We start from the raw sequence: 22659 nt of genomic DNA on the forward strand, positions 1-22659 counted from the left end.
TCACTTACAAGTTGCTTTGGCATGATATTGCACAGCCCCAGGGACATGGAGGTTGGGAATTACCACGTGTCGAGTTAGCTGTTAAGCCCAGGTCACTGGATTATTGCTTTGGGGAGGTGACATAAGCTCTGTCAAGGTGGGAGTGATTTGGTGCTTCATCGCTTCTCTGATATTAAATTTTGAGGACTGGGTTCAAGTTTGTGCTTTGGGGGTCATCTATCCTTATTTGTCATTTAAAACAGACTGCATTAGACTACCATGTGATGGGAGATGGTGAGGTGTTTTGTTTGTTTGTTTGTTTGTTTTGCTTTGCTTTTTAAAAAAATCACCAAGATATATCTAGAACAGGCTGAGTAAAAATGAAAACACAGGTGATTCTAATAAACAAGTAGATGGCTTAATAAGCCTTAATAAGATTATTCAAAGGACTACACACCCCCAAAATGGAAAAGCAACTACAGGGCATTTCTTTAACCCCCTTCCTTATCTTATGTCATAGGAATGCCAATGAGACTCCTCCATCCTCCACCTCCCATTTCCTAGTGCCAGATCTGTAAGCGCTTAGCCAAGCATTCTGGGAGACAGAGAAGACCTGAAGGGAAGGAGTAGCCGGATGTCTTGGGGTTTCTTTCCATTCCGTTCTGTTCTCCTGACACCACCTCATTGCTAGACGTAGGCACTAGACGTGACAGTCAACTACATCTGAACTGAGCAGAGAAGAGGTAGTGAAGGCAGAGAGTGCAGGAGACATGTCTCAAAGGCAGCCTCAGTCACCTAATCAGACTTTAATTTCTATCACAAATGATACAGAATCATCAAGCTCTGTCGTCTCCAACGATACCACACATAAAGGATGGACCGGAGACAACTTTCCAGGAATAGAAGCACTGTGTGCCATCTATATCACTTATGCTGTGATCATTTCAGTGGGCATCCTCGGAAATGCCATCCTCATCAAAGTCTTTTTCAAGACTAAAACCATGCAAACAGTTCCAAATATTTTCATCACCAGCCTGGCTTTTGGAGACATGTTACTTCTGCTGACTTGTGTGCCCGTGGATGCAACCCACTACCTGGCAGAGGGCTGGCTGTTTGGGAAGATCGGTTGTAAAGTGCTTTCCTTCATCCGGCTCACTTCTGTCGGTGTGTCAGTGTTCACGCTAACAATTCTCAGCGCTGACAGGTGAGTTTCCTCTTTCTGTTCTATTGCCGGGATGTGAAATTAGGCAAAAAGATAAAAGAAAAGCTTGTGCTTAGCGTTTACTGGCTACCGGTAGGCTTTTTTTTTTTTTTTACACTGTGTAACCTAAATGTAAGGTTTGAAAATCCAGTAGCATTTTAAAATAAAAGTTAGATTTAAAAATGTTAAAATGCCTTTGTTAGCATCTGAAGAGTGCTTGAAAATATATGCTCTGGGCGGGGGGTTTCTTTTCTTTGAAATGTAATTGTGTGCTTGAAAGAATAGCAAACGGTGTTTTTATTTTCCTCCGGCTTATTAAGTCAGGCAAATTGTTGCAGGTGCAAAGAAAAATACTCATGCTTTATACATTAGTGCAGCCTAGTGGTGTAACAGAGTCAACATGAGAATGCTGGTATAGGTGTGAAGTGGACCGTGTGTGCATTATTATGGACCAGAAGGATGATAAAGAGAGAAAAGGCATCCAATTGATTTGAAAGTGCCCAGATTAGCTAATAGAAGGAAAGCAGTAAGGTTTTCATCATCCTGATAATTCAGTGTCATGTCATCACTTAATTCTATTTGTTTTCTCTATAATCATGTGGTGACATTTTCATTCTGAGAGAAATAAATTAATTCTAATGGACTTTTAGAGTTCTGTGGCTAGAGCATGTGAAACAATCTCACTGTCAGGGAGTTGGGGCTCCATGTTAGGGTGTTTTTAGTTTGGATACTGTGTTTTTCATAACTATTGCAGAATAACCATGAAAGCATGAAAAATGAGGCTCTAAATATTAAAAGTAGTGCTTTAAAATTTTTGCAAGATATCTGTAGGTAATCAATGTCCAGCAGTATGGTCAGGAAGAGCTCTAGATTCTGGAATCCGACACGAGCTAAAGCTTGATCTGTGTCATTATTATTATTATTATCATCATCATTATGATTATGTTGCTTTGCTGGTCTATATTCTTGAGGGAAGACTCCTGTAAAGGCTACAGGTTTTAAGGTATCTCTGTATAAATGAAGAGGCATGGTTGCATGGGCTCTAGCTTCTGATTTTACCCTAATCTCCCCTATTGATCCATTAGCATAGGGAAGGAAGTAGCCCTTATGAATGGGGAAAACATGAGCTTTCTGTTTTTTACTGGTGGAAATGTTATCTAGAAAGACTTAAGACTGTTTACTCATTCAGGGGAGTTAATTTGATTAACATGAGTCATTTATATATACAGTACTTCTTTAGAATACTTATGGCAACACATAGGTGATGAATTATTCTCAAGTCACACAGGAAAAGACGCTGAAAATATTTGTCCTAAATAGAGGGTCTGTCACAAAGTTACAAAATAGCAGATCTGGAATGTCTCATAGGAGTGAATAAAGGACAAGCTGATTAGAATAAATAAATCACTGGTATATTCTGTGTATTTGAAACCACAGGCAGTTCTCATTGGTTCTATATGACTGTAAAGAAGGAAGAACTGGATGATTGCTAAAGTCATGTGTCACTGATTTCAACTCTGCTTATGATTATGTGTTTCTAGATACAAAGCAGTCGTGAAGCCACTTGAGCGACAGCCCTCCAATGCTATTCTGAAGACCTGCGCAAAAGCTGGTGGCATCTGGATCGTGTCTATGATATTTGCTCTGCCAGAGGCTATATTCTCAAATGTATACACTTTCCGAGATCCTAACAGAAATGTGACATTTGAGTCATGTAACTCCTACCCTGTATCTGAGAGGCTCTTGCAAAAAATACATTCTCTGCTGTGTTTCTTGGTGTTCTATATTATCCCACTCTCGATTATCTCTGTCTATTATTCTTTAATTGCCAGGACTCTTTACAAAAGCACCATGAATATACCTACTGAGGAACAAAGCCATGCCCGAAAGCAGGTATGTATGAATTAGTACTTTTGCAAATACAGCCTGAATTTAGAAGTGAGCCCCCCATCATGTTTCAGCAAGCTACATTGCATTTATCTGTGTCCAATAGCAATCCCAAATGTCACACACATTGAGCAATGCTGAGCAAGTTATTTGACCTCTCTGAGCCTCAGTGACACAGATAAATAAAACTCCCATCATAGTTCCTGATGGTACTCTTCACTCAGTCAATGGTAAGACTGTTAGTATTATAGACAGGGCAGTGCAAGCATGAGAGAAGTAAAAGTTGTTTGTCCTATAAAACAGTAAGGGAATCTGCATAACATGAGATTATAAAGCAAAGCATCATTTGCTTTAGCAAGTATCACAGAATGGTAGAAATGCACAGACTGGTGAGATTGGCAAGACTCATCTGACATTACTCACTGAAAACGGCTTCTATACAGATGAGCAAGCTGAGGTCTGGAGAGGGTGAAATGAAGTGCACATTGCAAAAGAACACAGTGACTCACACACTTGATTAAGGCCGGTGAAGGACTTAGGTGTGCTCTCCTTTCATAAATCTGTACAGAATGAAAGGATGCTACTAAATGTTGTCCTATTAGACTGGGGGTCAGTGAGGCTTCTATCCTGTAGAAGAGGGAAGTAGTGCCATTTACTTAGAGAGGAGAGGGAGAGAGGGAGGAGGGAGAGAGGAGGAGGGAGAGGGAAGGAGGGAGAGAGGGAAGGAGGAGAGAGAGAAGGAGGAGGGAGAGAGGGAGGAGGGAGAGAGGGAGGAGGGAGGAGGGAGAGAGGGAGGAGGGAGAGAGGAAGGAGGGAGAGAGGGAGGAGAGGAGAGGAGGGAGAGAGGGAGGAGGAGAGAGAGGGAGGAGGGAGGGGGGGGGGGGGGGGGGGGGGGGGGGGGGGGAGGGGAGGGAGAGGGAGGAGGGAGAGAGGGAGGAGGGAGAGGGAGCGGGAGAGAGGGAGGAGGGAAAGAACTATGCCTTTTGTGTAGTCTACCAGTTAGTTGAATAGCTGTGCTCATGAGGCTATATAAGCTATATACTTAGTGTCCATGTGATCCAGTTATCTTTGCTCTGTCTGAGCCTCTACTTTATGAGGTGCATCTCTTATATTAACAGATGTGAATAGGATTATTTTCATATATGATGGATGGCACATTTTGTTTTCATTCCTCTGACTACATGATTTAAGTCCCTATAGATTAACAGCAACTTTAGTGTCAGCCTGACAACTTTCCTAAACTGCAGGAGACTGTTCTCACCTGTCAGCCTCTGCGGATGCAGTGAAAGCCACTCTGAATAGTATCACTCTCTCCTTTTAGTGAAATTAAATCACTGGGGATTCCATAGCATGCTTGAGTTAACTAGAGTATCTCAACATCTGAGAATGGTGGGAGGCCTCAGAATGAGAGTTAATGAGACCAAGATCACAGGTTACCATGCCAATTAACTTGTCATATTCTATATCCACAGGCAGACTTCCCATGTGTCCCAGGCAGTTAGCTCATAAGCATGTGTTCAAAGGGAGGCCAGCTTGTTAACTGTAAATTCCTATGTCAATACAGAGGATGGTTTTTTGTCTGTGCCAGCTAAATGGATATTTTTGTGTCTGTGCAATTTCCTCCCCATATAGATTGAGTCCCGGAAGAGAATTGCCAAAACAGTATTGGTGCTGGTGGCTCTGTTCGCTGTCTGCTGGTTGCCGACTCACCTCCTGTACCTCTACCACTCCTTCACTTACGAAAGCTATGAGAACCCCTCGGCCGTTCCTTTCATTATCACCATTTTCTCTCGGGTGCTGGCTTTCAGTAATTCCTGTGTGAATCCCTTTGCTCTTTACTGGCTGAGCAAGACCTTCCAGAAGCATTTTAAAGCTCAGCTCTGCTGCTTCAAGGCAGAGCTGCCTGAGCCTTCCCTTGGTGACACCCCTCTTACCAACCTCACTGTGATGGGGCGGGTCCCGGGTACTGGGAGCACACATGTGTCTGAAATTAGTGTGACCATGTTCAGTGGCTGTAGCGTGAAGAAGGGAGAGGACAAAGTTTAGCTTTTCCACTAAAAAAAAAATGGTGATTTTTTTAGTCTCATTGAGTGTATCCAGCTTTAAGGTGTGCATAGTATGGTGTCTGGGTTTTTGTTGTTTATGAATTGTTTTAAAGTTTTCAGAATGAATTATCCCTGTAAGTAAAAGAGAAAATGTCATTTTCTTCAAGGTGCAAACAGCAATGCCATTTGGGCTTTCTAAATACAATGAAGCCCACCAAGTAGAGAAAAGCAGGTTTGAAAATGCCAGTCAACTGTGAAGAACGCTGTATAGGAGGGACGGTAAATGAACAAGAGTTTAATTGCATCCCTCTTTTGTGATGCTCCTCGTCTCTCACCTACTCATGTGGTGGTCATAAAAGTGTTTGTGCTCATTGTGTGCTGTAAATCTAGAGATTCTACTCCGTGAGATCAAAAAGAGATAAAACATCTCTCGTGGTGTTTTGTAACACACACACACACACACACACACACACACACACACACACACACACGCACGCACGCGCGCGCACACACACACGCATGCATGCACGCATGCATGTGCACACACACACGCACACGCACGCACGCGCGCACACACACACACACACGCACGCACGCACGCACGCATGTGCACACACACACACACACGCATGCACGTGCACACTCACGCACGCACGCATGCACGCATGTGCACGCGCGCTCGGGCACACACACATATATATATATATGTATATATATATATACTTTCACAGAGTGACTGCTCTCTTCCTTCAATCATCATTCCACTCTAAGAAGTCTTGCAATTGAAATGAAAAGGTTTGAGAGTCGGAGGGTATTAAGCACTGAGTCTGGGGCAGGGTGCTTCCCTTGCTGGGTCACCACTTCCTGACTTTGTGGATTCTACTGCCATTGGTTAATAACTAGACAGAGCATCTCTCATAAACATTGTGAAGAATTTGTCTTAATAGGCAGAACAGAGAGCCACTGTGTTGGTGTGACCATGGGCCCCAGAGGAAGATTCCTGTCCAAGTTTCTAAGCTGTCACTGTCTGAAATTCTTTCCTCGAAGGAAACTCATTTTATTTGGGTGAGCAGTGCCCTCTTTCTAAAAACCTGCAGAACTGCCACTTGGGATCTCCATCACCTGGTTGTCTGAGCATCATCACATCATCTACCTGCTTGATATTACTCAACTTGATGGGTGCCGAAGTCCTAGAGCTCAGCTCTGTTTCTGCAAGTCAGACAGAAGGCTCTGACTTTCTATCCTCTGCTACAACTTGCTAACACAAATAAGCTTGTTACTCACTATAATTGGAAAAAAAAAACCTTGTAGTCAGTAGATTTGCCAGATTTAAATTTGTGCTTTTAGAAAATGTATTCTTGAAGTAAACTAAAGCTTATCTTTGTCACTATAGTTACATTTGTATTTTTTAGAGTGCTTTTGATATTTTTGAGCTTTAAATGGCTTGTGCCGTTGTGAACTTTTGCTAATTATGTGGCTCAAGCAGGGGTGGGACATATATTAACACTGGGATTTAAATGTCCTTAAAATTGGCTTGCTTAAAGTGGGGGTGCTAATATCGTATTAACATTGCTTTAAAAAGTGAGCAAAATTGTTGTAAAAAATTTGGAGGTGAGCAAATAAATACGAAATAAAACTTGAATGGCTTTGTGTAAGTTTGTATTCTAAAAATATAGAAGAACACATTTCAATTTGAAGACTTATTATTTTTAAAATCACAGAATGATAAAATATTTTATTTTCTTTAATTAGAAAAACATTATATATTTACTTTCCTGAGCCTAACACTTGAGAAATCATTTGGCTTGAGAGAGAGAGAGTTCAGCAGTACAGGGTGCTTCCTGAACAAGCATGGGGAGCAGATTTTGGATTCCAGTACCCACAGGCACGATGTGGTCCTGTACTTGCAATGAAAGCACAGTTAAATACAGTGCACTGAAAGCACTGATGGGGTTGAGACAAGAGGATGCCTGGTGTCCGTTGGCTTCCAGCCTAGCTGAACACAAGCAACAAACAACCCCCCCCCCCCCAGCAAACCATAAGGTCTGGGCTCAGCAAGAGACCTTACCTCAAAAGGAATAAGGCAGAAAGTGATGAGGGGAAATACATGACACCCTCTTCCGGACTCTATGTATGTGCACCCACACATGCATACCACATACATACTTCACATGTATACACGCATACACAGAATCAATTATTAGTTCCCTAATTTTAAAAAGTCCCAGGTTACAAAAGTCAAGAGAGTATTTTCGTGTTTCCCAAAACTAGAGCTCTGCATGAGTTAGTGATGAAACATGTATACAATAACTTCTTAGCTTCCTAGGTCATCAGCTCCTTCCCCTTTTGTAGGTAGAAATTTAGCGTTAAAATTTTGGATTTGTTTTGGGAAGATGAAGTGATTTTACTTCTTGGGGCTCACCTTACAGGTGGCCATAATATCCATAACTACATTTATATTGCTTGTTGTTGTACATGTAAATATCCCATGTTTCTTTAGTGAGAGTTCTAGATAGGGACAGATAAGAACATATGCAAAACAAATTGTGAACATATCCTAATGTTGCTCATGGTCTTCCCTTGCTTAAGATTTAGGATACAGATAGCAATACTCCATCATGTATGAAAACAGTCACTAAGTTATGGACAACTGAAACATGTCCTGAGGGTACATCTTCCTCAGTGAAATGAAAAGAGTCCCAATTTAACAATGTACACTTTCTATAAGTAGCAAATTTAGTTTTAAAGAATTTTTGCAGTTCATATTATTCCAAGTTGAAGACCCATCAACCATTTTGTCAGAAGACCCCCCCCACACACACACACTACTAAGTTTAGAGATTATAAGATGTGGGGACAAGAATACTCCCAAACAAGAGGTCACACACACACACACACACACACACACACACACACACACACACACACCCTAGTATAGTTCTTTAACTTTTCCAGAAAGTTTGTAAGCATGTAAGCAAGGTAGGGGAACTTTTGCACAGAAGGCCCTTATCATGCCTTTGACCTTCCAATAGGTATCTGCTTTCCTTCTACTCCGATGATGCGTCTGTTTGTACTCAAACTTGATGGGACACGCTTCTATTGGCTCAGGCAAATCTAGTGCAAAGTGCAATGCTACCTCAGGCTACATCGCCCATAGGCTTCCAGGAAGCTTTGGACAAGGTGACTGGGTGACAGGGAACCTAGATGTAAGGACTGTTTTTTTACCCATTTTTTTGTAAGGGGGTATCGAGGGTACTTCAGGCACTAAGAATGTGTGCCATGTGCAATAATGATCATGTAGTACAGTATCTTTCCTGTGTTGTAAACATACTGCAGAATGAAATGGAAGCCTAATAACATATTAGTGAAAAGAGCTGTATCCCATTTTCAGATTGAAGCAAGAACCACTTAGTAATATTTAAATGAACCTAGCAAAATCCATAACATGCACACAAATTCAGTTTTCTGAGAGCTCTACCAAAAACAAGAACCTCATAAAAATAAATGTATTTGGAAACAAAAAAAAACCCTGTTTTTAAAACACTGTTAAGGTTGGAACCAGATTCACAGAGGCCTGTGAGGATCCACGGTGCTCTAGAACCCCTACCACTGTATTTACAAGCAAAGGTGATGGAAATCGAAGTCACTTCTGGGAAGCTTTTTCCTACTGTCAAGTCTGGGTTATAATACGAATGTTTACACATATAGAGTTCATAACTACCTTTACTGAATTAAAATTGTACATGCATAGTTAAATTATAGCACCAAATATTGTTGATAAATGTTATCCAATCCACATATAAAAAAAGCTCTTTAGAATTTTCCAGTTTTTGAGTATAAAAGGATGCTTGAAAACTGAATAATCACTGCTCTCTAGCATCTGGTACTTCTATTATATTTTTCGCCAAACCATAACTGAGTCTCCCTTGATGTGAGCCTATATTCCTGACTGCTGTCCCAGAACCTCCCCCAGTGCCTGGCACTTAACAGGAGTTCACTAAATCCTGCCTATTTTAAAAACATGGACCCCTTCACTTTTGGAGATGCATGAAATATTTGGAGGAAAGTCCTGCTTAGAGCAGTTAGTGGGCTGGCTTTCTAAGAGATGAAGAAACGGAGCCACACGGTCCAGCTGGTATTTGTACATGGGGATGTTTACAGTCAAACTTCAAGTTTCAAGCTTGAGTATCTCTGATACCTTGCAGTACGCTGCAGGCAAATGCTACCCTCACCAAGTGCAGCCCTAAGGTGGTACCAGATGCACAAAAAGGGGGTGAAATTAGGAAGAGATGGGACCTTCTGCTCATCGTTCGTTCGCTCATTCACTCACTCCTCACTAGACCCCAAACAGCATGTTACGTGTTTTGGTTACTAAGCTAAACAAAAGCCGTGTGTACCCTAGGACAAAAATTTAAAAATAACGAAATACTTGGTTCCTTCGCAGGGGCGGAGATTTGCGCGAAAGAGGCGCAAGGGTTTCGCGAAGCGGGAGAAACTTGTCCCACGGTCCCACCCACCTCCCCAAGATGGCGGCTGCCGCAAAGCCCATCCAGCGGCAGTCCTACTGGAGGAGTCCCAAGCCTTTTCTCAGGCTATCGCCTGGTCCGAACTGCAGAGGACCCCACCGAGCCCAAGGTTCCTGAGGTGTCATGGATTTCTACAGGCTGCCGCTCCACGGCGACTTCCCGTGAGTACAGACACGCGGCAGCAGCGCGCTCTTGGAGCCCCGCCCCTGGCCCTCGCAAGCGTCGCGGCCGTTTGACGCCACAGTGGGTGTGTCAGCGCGACCCGCTACGTCGCCCCGCGCGGATAATGGCGACGGCATCAGCCTGAGCTGGACTTCGTTCTCAAATGATTTCCTGTTGTGGCGGGAGGAAGCCCTGGTGCCTCCGGCGCGGACGGCGGCTGTGACGGCGCGCCTGCGCGCTTCCGCTTCGCTCTGGACCAAGCGGTGGCGGCGAGGCCCCGCGGAGCCCGCCCGGTGGGTGGCCGCGACTGCGCTGGCAGCTTCAGGGCGCGTGCGTGCGCGTGTGGGGCGGGCGGGAGGGCGGGGCTTGGGCGGTGCGGCTCCGACTTCCCAGGGACTGCTGGGGCGCTGCAGGGAGGCGGGCCAGGGGTTGCACTGCACGTTCTGAGCTCTGCCGACCTCCCTTTCTCTGCTCCTCTCCAGAGTCGCTTTGGCCTCTTCACTTCTCGGAACACTGTCCGTGCGGCCACGTAAGAAACATGAGTGGCAGCAACTTAAGCGGGAACGACGAGTTTGATGAACAGTTGAGGATGCAAGAATTGTACGGAGACCCTAAGGAAGGTGACACCCAGCAGGATCCCTCTGGAGAAACCGAATCTTTGGGACAGCCGCCGGATGACACTCCCTACGAGTGGGACCTTGATAAGAAGGCTTGGTTTCCTAAGGTAAAAATGAGTGGCTTGAGTGCCACTGTGCAGCGGGGCTGTGGGGATCCCTGGACACCCTTGCGGGACACTCCTTAGGTTTGCTTTGCTGAAGTACTGGGTCCTTGAACCGGTGGGTTGATGCCTGTCTACTTGTTCAGTTTATTTCAGTGCCGATGTATAAAGGAAAGTAAATCTTAGGGTGCTGCCTTAAAGCTTTTTATACCTTTTTTTTTTTTTTTTTTTTTTTTTTTGTGAAGATCACAGTTGGTTGTTATATTGATGACTGCTTTTTATTGCAAAAAGAAAAAACACCAAGGAAATCACATTAATTACGGTTTTCTCCTGTATAGCCAAACTTATGTGAGATGTTTAGTGTATAGGCTGTGGACAAGGTTTAGCTTGTTGATTTAGGGGGTGGGAAAGCAGCCTTTTACCTCATTCTATTGAATAAACTTTTCTTGCATCTTGGTTTATTTTTCTACTAAATTTTGTTCCAGAGCATCTAAGTTTCAACCTTTGTAACCACAGGAATATGAGTAGGAAAGCACAGAAAATGGTTGGAAAAGATCTCTACATCTGTTTTGAGTACTTGGGAATTGCTAAGTGTTTAATTTCAACATGGAAATAAAACAACTAGTGTTAAACCTGGTAGTGTAAACTCTATGGCGAAAGTACCCTGTTAGTCTTAGCCTCATAGGAACATTAATATCAAAGTGACTTGAGAGCCAATTACACAAAACTTGTCTCCATTGTGTAGACGGATTGTTAGTTGAAACATTATTTCAACTATTCTTTCTGATTTCATATTTGTGCATATCTCAAGCTCTCCAAATTTTTAAAATTTTTTATCGCATTTCTGAACTTGCAATGCCAGCTTGAATGTAGTTGTGATTTCTTCTACCTTCTGTGTGCTTCTAATAGTCAGACAAGCAATTACTTGGTAACTTTATCTTTTGTTACTGAAAACCATAGTTCTTTCAAACTTTGGGTTTTAAATTTTCACTTTTATGTGTGCCCGAAAGCGATAGCCATGACTTATAACTTCATTCAGCCATTTTTCAAGAGTGCTTTCCCCTGCAAAGCCAGGGTGATGGGTGTGTATTGAGTGTGTCTTGAATTTTGTTCTGTTACTAAGCACTAATGTGAATTAGTGCTCATGCTAAAATGGGCATTTTGTGTTCTAGCACAGTTGCCAGCCTCATTCATAAACACAAAAATCTTAGTGTGCATGTGTTTTTTTTGTGCATCTGTACACCAAAACGTGGATTCTATGATTAAATTTCTAGGTGACTTTTGGTTTTACTCTGTCTCATTATTTGATACTTCTTTGGTATTGGCCACCTTAGTCAAATATACTGTACAGAAGTAGTAATTTATAAAACAACTAGAAAAGGTGCTAGCATCACTTAAAAGTCTCTCCCTTACTTTTCGTGTTGGCAATCTGAGTACTTTTGTCTTACTTTGATCATATTACACAGTTTCTATATAAGGTGATTGTTCTCACATTATACTTGAATTATTACAACTACTCTTGGCATGAACACTTGTTTAAGTTTTAGATTATATTACTGAATGTACAGCCATATAACACAAGTGAAGTAACCATGTCTGCATATGTGCTGACTTAACCCATTTAGATCACTGAAGATTTCATTGCTACGTATCAGGCTAATTACGGCTTTTCTAGTGACGGTGCATCTAGTTCTACCGAGAATGTCCAGGATACCAACACAAAGACCGTAGAAGAACCTCCACAGAAAGCAATCCCAGAAGCCACTGACCCCAAAAAGAGGGGCGAAAAGAGAAAGGCCGAATCAGGCAAGTGCTTCTGTTTTGCAAAACCTGGGTTTAAAAATGAAATAGGAAAATGTGTGAATATGTTTTACATTTTGGAGGATTATAATAGCATTGAAGGAATGGTAGGTAATGTGAGCTTTCGCTTTAATATAGGCTTAAAGTCACTAAGAATCGAGATAGCCTTTTTCTCTTTCAGAGAGAGCCCTAAAACTAATTCTCAGTCAAAAAGTTTATGTATTTTGAAAGTGGGTAGTGATTTGAGTTAGACTTAGTCTTCTTAAATAAAGAGAACATTCTCAAAGTGTTACGAAACTACTGTTGCCAAGATTTCATGAGATTCTTGTTGTTTCTTGCAAGTATTTTATTTATTTCATTTTGATTTTTAGGATGGTTCCATGTTGAAGAAGACAGAAACACAAATGTATATGTGTCAGGTATTTATCCCTTTTTAATGCAGTTTCAAGGTTGGAAACATTTAATGCCGAGACCTTGTGCTGAGTGATTTTTAGTTTTTAGTGTGTTTTATTCAGCTATTTATGCTAACTTGGGATTTACTTAGTACAGAATAAAGAAAATTTATGCAATTTTACATGCTGTTCTCTATGTCTGCCTTAGATAATTTACATCAATTTGTCTCTTCAGATTTAGTGAAGCATAGCGTAACTATGATACATTTTAATATATAAAATATGAATTATCTTCAGATTTATAGATAAGAAGTTTTGCACTCATTTACACAAATCAGCTTTACACTCACCTAAGTTGTAGGTTTCTTGTTGGTAATATTCTGAATAACTTTTACCTTTATTAAATATTTGAAAATTGTTCTCTGAAACTATAGGTCTGCCTCCAGACATCACAGTGGATGAATTCATACAGCTTATGTCCAAATTTGGCATTATTATGAGAGATCCTCAGACAGAAGAATTTAAGGTCAAACTTTACAAAGATAATCAAGGAAATCTTAAAGGAGATGGGCTGTGCTGTTATCTGAAGGTTGGTAAATGGTCAAATAAGTTTCTTGTCTCTCTAATTTTAACTCAGGAACCAAGGCTAGAATCTTTTGTAGGTGCTAACCTAAGCCAAGAACCATCCAAAACACGATAGAAAGAAAACTGAAATTTCAGACTGTGACTGTATGTAGGTGATGCTGGTACCTTTTCTAATTTTTAGTATATATAAATCACTGCTTTCATACAGTATACTCGACTAAGGATGTAAATACATAAAGCAAAAGAAGTATTAAGTAAGACAGTGTAAAATCCAAAAGTCAACTTAGTAACACTAGGGTTATTTGCTTGTTTTAAGAAACTGTTTGCTGCAAGGTCAAAATGTTATGTAAATATGTGATTGAGGGGTTTTCTTTAACTTCAAAAAAAAACCTCACTGTAAAGATCTCATCATCAGTGCATGTAGTCAGCAGTTTAAAAATCTGAGAAGGAAAAAAATGCCAGCGACATTATTTAGCGCATTGGAATGAATTGGAATGGGGTATAACAGAGTCTAGCCTGCCACCTATTTTTGCAAATAAAATGTTGTCGGAACACAGCCACACTCACTCACTTATGCCTTTGTGTGAGGCTGCTTTTGTGTTTCATCGGTAGCATTGAGTGGTTGCAGCATCCACCTCTGACCTGCAAAACCTAAACGATTTACTAACCGGCTCTTTACAGAAAGAATTTTCTAACCCTGAATTAGACTGGAGAGGAGATGGTAAATTAGACTTACTACTTTCAACACCACAGAAGAGAAGTAAAGTGGAAATGTTCAGAATTTCGTGTGCTCTTGTTACTATAAATTGCACAGGGATTGTTTGTTGTGAAAGAAAATTATCATTTCTGCAACACCAGTCACCTTAGGAGCATGTATTATCCATTATTGCCTGGCAAAAAAAATGGCCACAATTATGACATGAATTTTTCATAGAATCTGGAAATAACTACAAATTAAAGTAACAAAAAGATAATATAATTATATATCCTGGGTGTGTAGTTAGTGGATAGTGTACAATGGAATCAGAAGACAGTAGGCTTGAGCTGGCAGGGGTTATCAGCTTTTAATCTGTTTCTTAAGCAAGATGGGTTAGTGGACCCTAACACAATCATGACAGTTTTGTATGTTTATATGTAATAATTGAGAATTTTACCAGCCTAAAGATGACTAAAAACCTATGAAGTAATTTTTTCAAAGAGGAAGATGTTGATCAGATGGTTTTAAAAAAATTTATTTTCTTGTATTTATGTGTGTGCGGGTTTGTACGTGTGTGCGCGTGTGCACATGAATTTTTGTACACATGAATGCTGTTGCCTGCAGAGGCCAGAAGAAGACATTGTGTCCTGTGGAGCTGGAATTATAGATGTTGGGAGCTCCCCACTATGGTTCTGGGAACTGACCTTGGGTTCTCTGTAAAAGTAGCAGGGGCTCTTGACTGTTGAGCCGTTTCTTCAGCTCCGTGATTGGAGTTTTAAAGAAAAATACTGCTTCGGGAAACACTTTTGTAACTTAGGCCCATGAAAGGAACAGATTGTCAAGCCAGTAAATTGTGCTTTAGAAAATAAAGTTAATTATTTCAGGATCCATATATGATTTGAGCAGCTGAGGTCAGTGGTCCTTTGTGCCTTCCTCGTACCTTTAGATCTTTGACACTGTTTGAGTAGGGGCAATAAGTACCCTGTTTGTGTAGGACCTAGAGTCCATAAATGCATTTAATATATAAGCCATTAAATAATTGTCTTCTACTTAGTATGTATGTTATTACAGATCTCCATTTTAGTTTTATGAAGCTGAACATTAAAGGTTGGCTTTATTATTTCCAGTTCCTTGAATCATCCATTGTTAAATAGATGTTACAGAAATTATTCAAATCTCTTGTCATTCCACAGATGAGAAATTTGGGCTCCTAGATACAAATATTACCCAATAATAAAATTTACTAAACACCTATTGTATGCCATGCCCTGATCTTTCCATACACTTTTTTTTTTATCAAGTTTTGTCAGAAACTCTTTGATGAATATATTATTTTAGCTTTTTATAGATGGAGAAGTTGGGGTTCAGAAAACTAGTCCTTCCTAAGTTAACACAGTTGTTTGAGGAATAGCTGTGTTTTGAACATAGCTTTCCTGATTTATATTTTAGGATTCATTATCCCAAAGTAGATAGATGGCATTGTTTATCTCAAAATCTCAAGTTTCATTTGAGTGCTCAACTTACTGTTTTATTTACCATTATATAGAAAGAGTCCGTGGAACTTGCATTAAAACTTTTGGATGAAGACGAAATTAGAGGCTACAAATTACATGTCGAGGTGGCGAAGTTCCAACTGAAGGGCGAGTACGATGCCTCAAAAAAGAAGAAGAAGTGCAAAGATTATAAGAAGAAACTGTCTCTGCAACAGAAGTTTGTATTCTTTTTTTTTTTCGACTTAATCAATTCTTTATATATATACCATTCAGTTCTACATATCAGCCATGGGTTCCCCTATTCTCCCCCCTCCCACCTCCTCCCCCTCCCCTAGCCCACCCCCCATTCCCACCTCCTCCAGGACAAGTCCTCCCCCGAGGACTGCGATCAACCTGGTAGATTCAGTTCAGGCAGGTCCAGTCCCTTCCTCCCAGACTGAGCCAAGTGTCCCTGCATAAGTTCCAGGTTTCAAACAGCCAACTCATGCAAAAAAAAATATGGAACGCTTCACGAATTTGCGTGTCATCCTTGCACAGGGGCCATGCTAATCTTCTCTGTATCATTCCAATTTTAGTATATGTGCTGCTGAAGCGAGCACGAAGTTTGTATTCTTTTGTGAAAAGTTTCAGATAAAGCATGTTTTGGATAATGACTACTTAGTTTTGTTCCATCAAACACATCTACAGATTATTCTAAAAAAGTTTCCTTAGCTAATCAGGGATTGTCAGCAATCTACTTCCATAGGTTGATTTGGCAGTGGTGAGGAGGTTTTCCTTTTTCTGGGTGATTTCTTTTAACTGTGTCCTAGGCTTCTTTATTTAAAAACAAAATGATGAGTGACGGGCTCATGATCATTGGCATCACTGAACTTCATCTTTCCTCCATCACCTCTTCCCACACTTCCCGTCCCCCTCCCTTTGTGCTTCCAATCCCTCTTCAGTGCAATGTGACAGCTACTTCCATAGCATTTACATTGTGTAAGGTAGTATAGTACTTGAGAGATGAATTAAAGTGCATGGGAAGACAGGTATAGGTTGTAAGTCAATATGGTAGTATCCTGTGTTAGTGTTCTGCGTGGCCAAGGATTTTGGTGTCCAGCTGGGGATGTGTGTCCTGGAAGCAGTCCTTCACCGATGATTGAGGGATGCCTCTTCATCTTCTTAGAAAGTTGTACATACTAAATCATTAGGAGGTTTTAGAAATCTAATTGCAGCGCTCGTCCAGTAAGAGTGGAGTTACTTTGATAGGGAACACGGATACTAAGCGTGTTTCTTTTTCTAAGCGTGTTTCTTTTTGGGCCCCTGCCTAGAATTTTTTTAACTTCAGAAAGTCCTGTGGAACTCGGTTGGAATCAGATAATGACTATTATTAAAATTTCACAAATCTGAACCCAGATTTCAGTTTACTGTTACTTTTTGTTACATTAGGCAGTTGGATTGGAGACCGGAGAGGAGAGCTGGACCATCCCGGATGCGACATGAGCGAGTTGTCATCATCAAAAATATGTTTCACCCCATGGATTTTGAGGTAGGAAATGGTGTTTTAACACTTAAAAATTCTGGTATGTTTTCTAATAAGAGGGTCCAAAGCTTCCCGTGCCCCATCTTTGTCAAGGCACGTTCCTGTAGTCACCGGTAGGATAGGAAAATAGAACAAAGAATAACCTGTATTTGGAACTCCCTGCATTTATCCCAGTGTTCTTTTCATTGTATCCCAGATAAGACAGTTAACATTCATACTGTGGCTCAGAATCACAGCTGCTTGCTATCTGAGCTCAAAGGTTGAGGGGAACGGCCTATGGATTTGTAGTACAATTCAGTAGACACCAGCTGATTTTGGTGGAGAATGCCAGTTCCACACTTGCTTCTGAAAACTTTGTGTTACTAATAAAAATTTGATCCTTAAAGAAATCTAATGTTCATAATGGAGGTTATTTTTCAGGACCACATTTTCACCAAGTTCTGTAACGAATATTAATATCCATGTAAAATCCCCAAACCAGCAAATAAGATGTTAAATGAATAGGAATTGTCAAGCTAGCTTATACTGCATTGTGCCTCTGATACCGTCTGCTAGTGTAGATGGATACTATCAGTAATGGAAAAACAACTTTTGTTTTCTCTCTTTGGTTCTAGAATTAATGATAGCACATAGCACACAAGGAAGAAAATGTTCGGAATGTAAAAATTGACATTTGAAAACATTCTGGTTGTAGTCTGAGTTTAGTCTTGTTCTTTTTGTTTACGTGTCAACAGTGTCAAAATGGTAGTTTTATTTTAGCCCCTTAGCAAGGGCCTTAAAATGGACAGTTCAACCTTATCTCCATATCTCATGATGTGAGCTTGATGAGAGCCTGTTAACAAGGAAGATGTCTTGCTTTTTTGTTCAGGGTTTCTGAACCTGGATCTCAAATCATGTCAGTCTAGACCTGCATAATCTAAATAAAGTAGACTCTAGCCACCACAAATTATTATTATAACTAATTAAAATTCCTGTCCTTAGTTATACTACACACGTGTAGTAGCTACTATGTTGGGTAATACAGATACATAGAACAACTGTATAATCACTGAAAGTGCTGGATGATACTGGTATAGATGTTCTATAATTCTCTTATTTTTTGTTTTTTAGACAGGGTTTTATTAGCCCAGGTTGGCTTCAAACTTACAATTCTCCTGCCACCTCCCATGAGCTGGGATTCCAGGCATAGTCTGGTGTGTTATATGACTCCTGATATAACACAGAAAGAGGTTCAAGAGGAATTTTAGGGACTATTTAGTTTGACTGAAGACTGGTTGTGAACCTAAAGAACAGGCACCAACATTAAGTTTTTTAGAGGAAAATAAAAGCAATGTTGTTGAATTACCCCAAGGTATCAGAAAGAATTTACATTTGGGAGGATGGAGTATATTTTTATTCTAAATACTCGAGTAATGTTAGAAGTTACATACCTAAAAATACTCTCTGGTGTCAGGGTAAATAATGAAGGATTATATTGTAATGTAACTTCAGAGGGTTCAGTGTTTAGTTCAAAGCCTTACCTAAAAATACTTTGCCTGGAAAGAAATGAAGAATCAGAACTCTGGCATAAAGCGAGATTTCTTTTTGTGCACATTAGCACAGTCCAATAGAAATATACAATGTGAGAAGCTACATTGAAGCTTATTATTTCTATAGCCTTAGTAAAAAGCAAGATGTAGCTAGGGAGATTGTGATTAGGACTTGCCCAGTGACCACATATGGTCATTGTCCACCATCTTAGTCAGTGTAAAGTTCAGATCACAAAGTGCTGTGCTCAAGAGGCTCACTAGGGTCAAGAGGCTACTGGAGAGCAGAGGTGATTGTTCCTTTCTGACGCTTTTCATGCCCTGAAGCTTAGAGTTCTGTTCATCCTTATTAGGAGTCTTGAATCCTTCCAGAGTTCTGGGAGGAGAGTCCTCCTGAACTAGAGACCACTGGTATTAACAATGCTTCAGTGTTTTCTTAGCATATTCACATGGAAAACAAGAATATTTTACTGTGTGCTTTAAAAAAATACACACACACACATATATGTATAAGCATATAGTTTTCCTTTGCTACTGTGGTCCTCCTCTCTGCCACGCTTGTCCATTTCCTCTCTCACTTTGAGTAGACCTGAACTAGTAGCAGTGAGTGAAGTCATCTAACTGAATTCTATTTTGATTTTTTTTTAAATTTATTACTGTAGTCTGCAGACAAATGTTTTTCATTTGTAAATTTGTCACAGTAATAAATTTGGTTCTTGAGTTATGAAGAAGGAAGGAGCTCCATTTTAATCCTGTTTGTTTTTGCAGGATGATCCATTGGTGCTGAATGAGATCAGAGAAGACCTTCGAGTAGAGTGTTCAAAGTTTGGACAGATTAGGAAGCTCCTTCTGTTTGATGTAAGTTCATGGCTTGCACCAGTAAGTCCTGACATCCTTCTGAGCTGAGCAAGTGACTTCGATTGCCCTGGATTTTAGATTAGTGTTTTTAGGGCACAGGCCTGCTGTCTGTCAGCAATAGTTCAGTGAACATGGTTTACAAGGCGAGTCTTGGATTGTTTTGATATGCCGAGCTTATTTCCCTTCCTTCCGACTCTTAAAGAGTATGTGATCAAGTGACAGCAACTAGAAGAGAAATGTATTGAATGTTAGTTTCTTCCAAGTTCTTGCCTTTCTCTGAATTATTTACCTGATCACAGTCAAGGAAAAAACCTCTTGTTTATTTTTCTCTGTACTTCCAAACTGATAGAAAGTACTTAAGTGACCATTTCTTAACAATGTGCTCCTGCTGGTATGCTGCTAGGGGCTTACACTCCATGCCACTCAATCCTCAGAACCCTTTGAAGTAGGTAGCTACTAGCTGTAGAGTTGAGGAAGCCACATCTTCGCATGCACAAGCCCTGCTCAGTACTCAGTCAGCTCCTGACAGGCAGGATTTAATCCCAGGACAATTCTGACCTCCCAGTTACACTCTTATCACATGGTCTTCCCTCTTGGATAATGTTGTTAACAGAAACATTTGCAAGGACACTGTACTGGTTCTTGCTAGACAAGATGAAACTAAAGAAGCAGCTAGCTACTGGCTGGAATGAAAAGGAAGAAAGATTTCAGAAGTCTTTTAGTTCAGAGTGTCAGGAAAATACTACTCTTTACCTGTCTTCTGAAATACATTTCTGATTTTTAATCTTGTCATTCAGTCCTTCTTATTCTTGTCTTTTTAGAGGCACCCAGATGGTGTGGCCTCTGTGTCCTTCAGGGAACCAGAGGAGGCTGATTATTGTATTCAGACTCTGGATGGAAGGTGGTTTGGTGGCCGTCAAATCACTGCTCAAGCCTGGGATGGGACTACAGATTATCAGGTAAATCCTGCAGCTGTCAAGGGCACAGGAACTGTTGTATTGTCACCTGCAGATCTAGTTTGGGGGTTGATTTCATCTGTTTTGTAATACATCTTGTAAGTAATGTTTTGCGTTGGAGGATAGAGAAAAACTTCTCACTTTATAAGTCTGAAATTTTGAGGTTTTCTCAGAATGATAAGAAAAGAACAGAGTAAACTAAATTATTCCTCAACTTTTTTGTTACAGAGAATGGACAGAGTTCCAATAGTAATATTTTAGGAAATGAAACTTTTCAGCAGTACTGGGATGGATATTTGTGTATATATGTATGATCTTGTTTAAGATTAACTGTATTGAAGGTTGTGTAATCAAGGTATATAGTTTTGAAGACCAGGGTAAGGAAGTGCTTGGATTGCTTCAGAAAAGTTGCTTTACAGAACCAGGGTACTTGTGTCAGTATTAGAAATGCCCAGAGAATTTGTTGCCTCTTTTGCCGAGCACTTCTCTTAACCTTAGTTTCTGTTTATGCACAGGTAGAGGAGACGTCAAGAGAAAGAGAGGAAAGGCTGAGAGGCTGGGAGTCATTTCTCAATGCCCCTGAGGCCACCAGAGGCCTCCAGCGTATGGATTCCATCTGTGGTTCGGAAAAGGCAGGGCCTTCCAGAGTAAGGCGTTTTTCAGAGCACCTGAGCATGTCGAGCACGAGTGCTCAGGAAGCTGCAGCTGGGATGGCATTTGAAGAAACTATCGATGAAAGTAAGTTTGAGAAGGCAGAAGATGGGGCGGAATCTGAAGGAGATGCTTCTGAAAAAGATGCTAAAGAAGGTGGGTCTGATGAAGGGTACCCTGAGAGAGAGTGTGAAGAGGGCCGCCCCAAGACAGAGTGTGAAGTGGACCGCCCCAAGTCAGAGTATGAAGAGAACCGCCCCAAGAGGGAGAGTGAGGAAGACTGCCCTGAGAGCGAGCTTGAAGAGGGTAGTCCTCAAACGGAGTCTCAAGAGAATGGTCCTGAAAGGGAATCTCAGAAGAAAGGTGAAAAGAATTATGACAAGAATGGCTTTGCAAGAGAATTTGAAGACAATGACCACAGCAGAGAGTCTGAAGGGGAAGAGAGCCTCAAGAAAGAGTCAGAAGACGATGACTCAGAATCTGAGGAAGACTGCTCAGAAAAGCAGTCTGAAGATGGCTCTGACAAAGAATTGGAAGAAAATGGTGCTAAAAAAGATTCCGACGAGGAAGCCTCTGACAAGGAGTCCCCAGAAAATGTTGAGAGAGAGTCAGAAGAAAATGACACTGACAAATCAGAATTTGATGAAGGATCTGAAAGAGTGTTAGGTGAGGAAGGCTCTGAGAGAGAATTTGATGAAGACTCAGATGAAAAGGAGGAGGAGGAGGAGGAGGAAGATGAAGAGGAGGAAGAAGTCATATTTGAAAAGGTTTTTGATGATGAGTCCGATGAGAATGAGGATGAAGAAGAAGCAGATGGAAAGGAGTGTGAAGATGCTGATGACAAAGAAGAAGAAGATGAGACAGATGAAAAGCTCTTCGAGGACTCAGATGAAAAGGAAGATGGAGAAGACGCGGATGTAAGGAAAGATGAAGACACCAGTGACAAGCTGTTTGAAGAGAATTCCAATGACAGATTTTTTGATGAGGAAGAAGGTCTCAATGAGAAGTTGTTTGATGATTCTGAAGAGAGAGGGACTGTGGGAAATGTGAAGGAAGATGGGTCTCAGTCCACAGACAGCAGCTTTGTCCTCAGTAGTGATGATGACGATGATGATGATGGAATATAATCCTTTCCACTTGCTTTTTAGGGAGAGCCCTGTGTCTATTTGCCTGTGCTTCAGGGTCAGTAGTAGTGTTACATCAACATGTGCATAGTGGTAGGATGCCAGCAGACTAATGTCTCGAAGGTATTTGTTCTCACCTGTACCAATGAATTTAAATATGTTTATTGGTTCTTCAGTTAAAACTTCATAGTTACAATGCAGGTAAACTGGATACCCATCGTTTTGTTGGATTTGTTAAATGCATGCAAAAGAATATTTTTAAAGTATTCTAATTGGAGTTTGTGATATTCAGAAATAAAGATAAATTGATAATATGCAGAAACTGAAACGTGGACTTGAGTTGGCTTGTGTTTTGAATCAAATATTGCTTGATTCCTCCTACAGCCCTTGTTTCCAGCTGTGTTACCACTTGGGATAACCTTCCCTATTCTGCACCACATGGTCCTAGAGTCACAAAAAAGACATTTTAGACCCCTTCCCTAATCCTTGGAAGTTACCTGTTTTCTTTTTTACCCCTTTCTATTAAAGGCAACATGT

The 22659-nt window shown here is 40.8% G+C and overlaps 2 protein-coding genes and 1 non-coding gene across 4 annotated transcripts; 2 read left to right on the forward strand and 1 right to left on the reverse strand.

The window, feature by feature from the left end:
- The first annotated feature begins 749 nt into the window (after positions 1 to 749).
- Positions 750 to 5570, forward strand: Brs3 (bombesin receptor subtype 3). The gene is made up of 3 exons (XM_028889906.2): positions 750 to 1183; positions 2722 to 3073; positions 4700 to 5570. The coding sequence occupies exons 1-3, from the start codon at positions 750 to 752 to the stop codon at positions 5111 to 5113; spliced, it is 1200 nt and encodes a 399-aa protein (XP_028745739.1). The 3' UTR covers positions 5114 to 5570.
- A 4213-nt stretch (positions 5571 to 9783) lies between these two features.
- On the forward strand, positions 9784 to 22450 carry Htatsf1 (HIV-1 Tat specific factor 1). Of its 2 annotated transcripts, none has more exons than XM_037199045.1 (10): positions 9784 to 9799; positions 10283 to 10524; positions 12144 to 12324; positions 12690 to 12737; positions 13145 to 13299; positions 15539 to 15702; positions 16914 to 17013; positions 19302 to 19391; positions 20213 to 20350; positions 20863 to 22450. In XM_037199045.1, exons 2-10 carry the CDS (start codon positions 10339 to 10341, stop codon positions 22123 to 22125), a joined length of 2325 nt encoding a protein of 774 aa, XP_037054940.1. In that variant the 5' UTR covers positions 9784 to 9799; positions 10283 to 10338; the 3' UTR covers positions 22126 to 22450. The 2 variants fall into 2 exon arrangements, with proteins under 2 accessions (XP_037054940.1, XP_028745726.1); XM_028889893.2 differs by lacking the exon at positions 9784 to 9799 and adding an exon at positions 9892 to 10093.
- On the reverse strand, positions 15978 to 16084 carry LOC114707236. The gene has a single exon (XR_003736622.1). It is a non-coding gene; the product is annotated as a U6 spliceosomal RNA (small nuclear RNA).
- Positions 22451 to 22659: the final 209 nt, after the last annotated feature.

Source organism: Peromyscus leucopus, chromosome X, assembly GCF_004664715.2.
Source record: "Peromyscus leucopus breed LL Stock chromosome X, UCI_PerLeu_2.1, whole genome shotgun sequence".
Classification (NCBI taxonomy): domain Eukaryota; kingdom Metazoa; phylum Chordata; class Mammalia; order Rodentia; family Cricetidae; genus Peromyscus; species Peromyscus leucopus.

What these genes read in the sequence shown, in the direction of transcription:
- Brs3 (XM_028889906.2), top strand. Translation starts at nt 750, where the DNA reads ATGTCTCAAAGGCAGCCTCAGTCACCTAATCAGACTTTAATTTCTATC. An exon ending in ACAATTCTCAGCGCTGACAG is followed by an intron (nt 1,184 to 2,721) that starts GTGAGTTTCCTC and finishes ATGTGTTTCTAG; the next exon opens with ATACAAAGCAGTCGTGAAGC. An exon ending in AAAGCCATGCCCGAAAGCAG is followed by an intron (nt 3,074 to 4,699) that starts GTATGTATGAAT and finishes CTCCCCATATAG; the next exon opens with ATTGAGTCCCGGAAGAGAAT.
- Htatsf1 (XM_037199045.1), top strand. Translation starts at nt 10,339, where the DNA reads ATGAGTGGCAGCAACTTAAGCGGGAACGACGAGTTTGATGAACAGTTG. An exon ending in AGAAGGCTTGGTTTCCTAAG is followed by an intron (nt 10,525 to 12,143) that starts GTAAAAATGAGT and finishes TAACCCATTTAG; the next exon opens with ATCACTGAAGATTTCATTGC. An exon ending in GGAAGCTCCTTCTGTTTGAT is followed by an intron (nt 19,392 to 20,212) that starts GTAAGTTCATGG and finishes TTGTCTTTTTAG; the next exon opens with AGGCACCCAGATGGTGTGGC.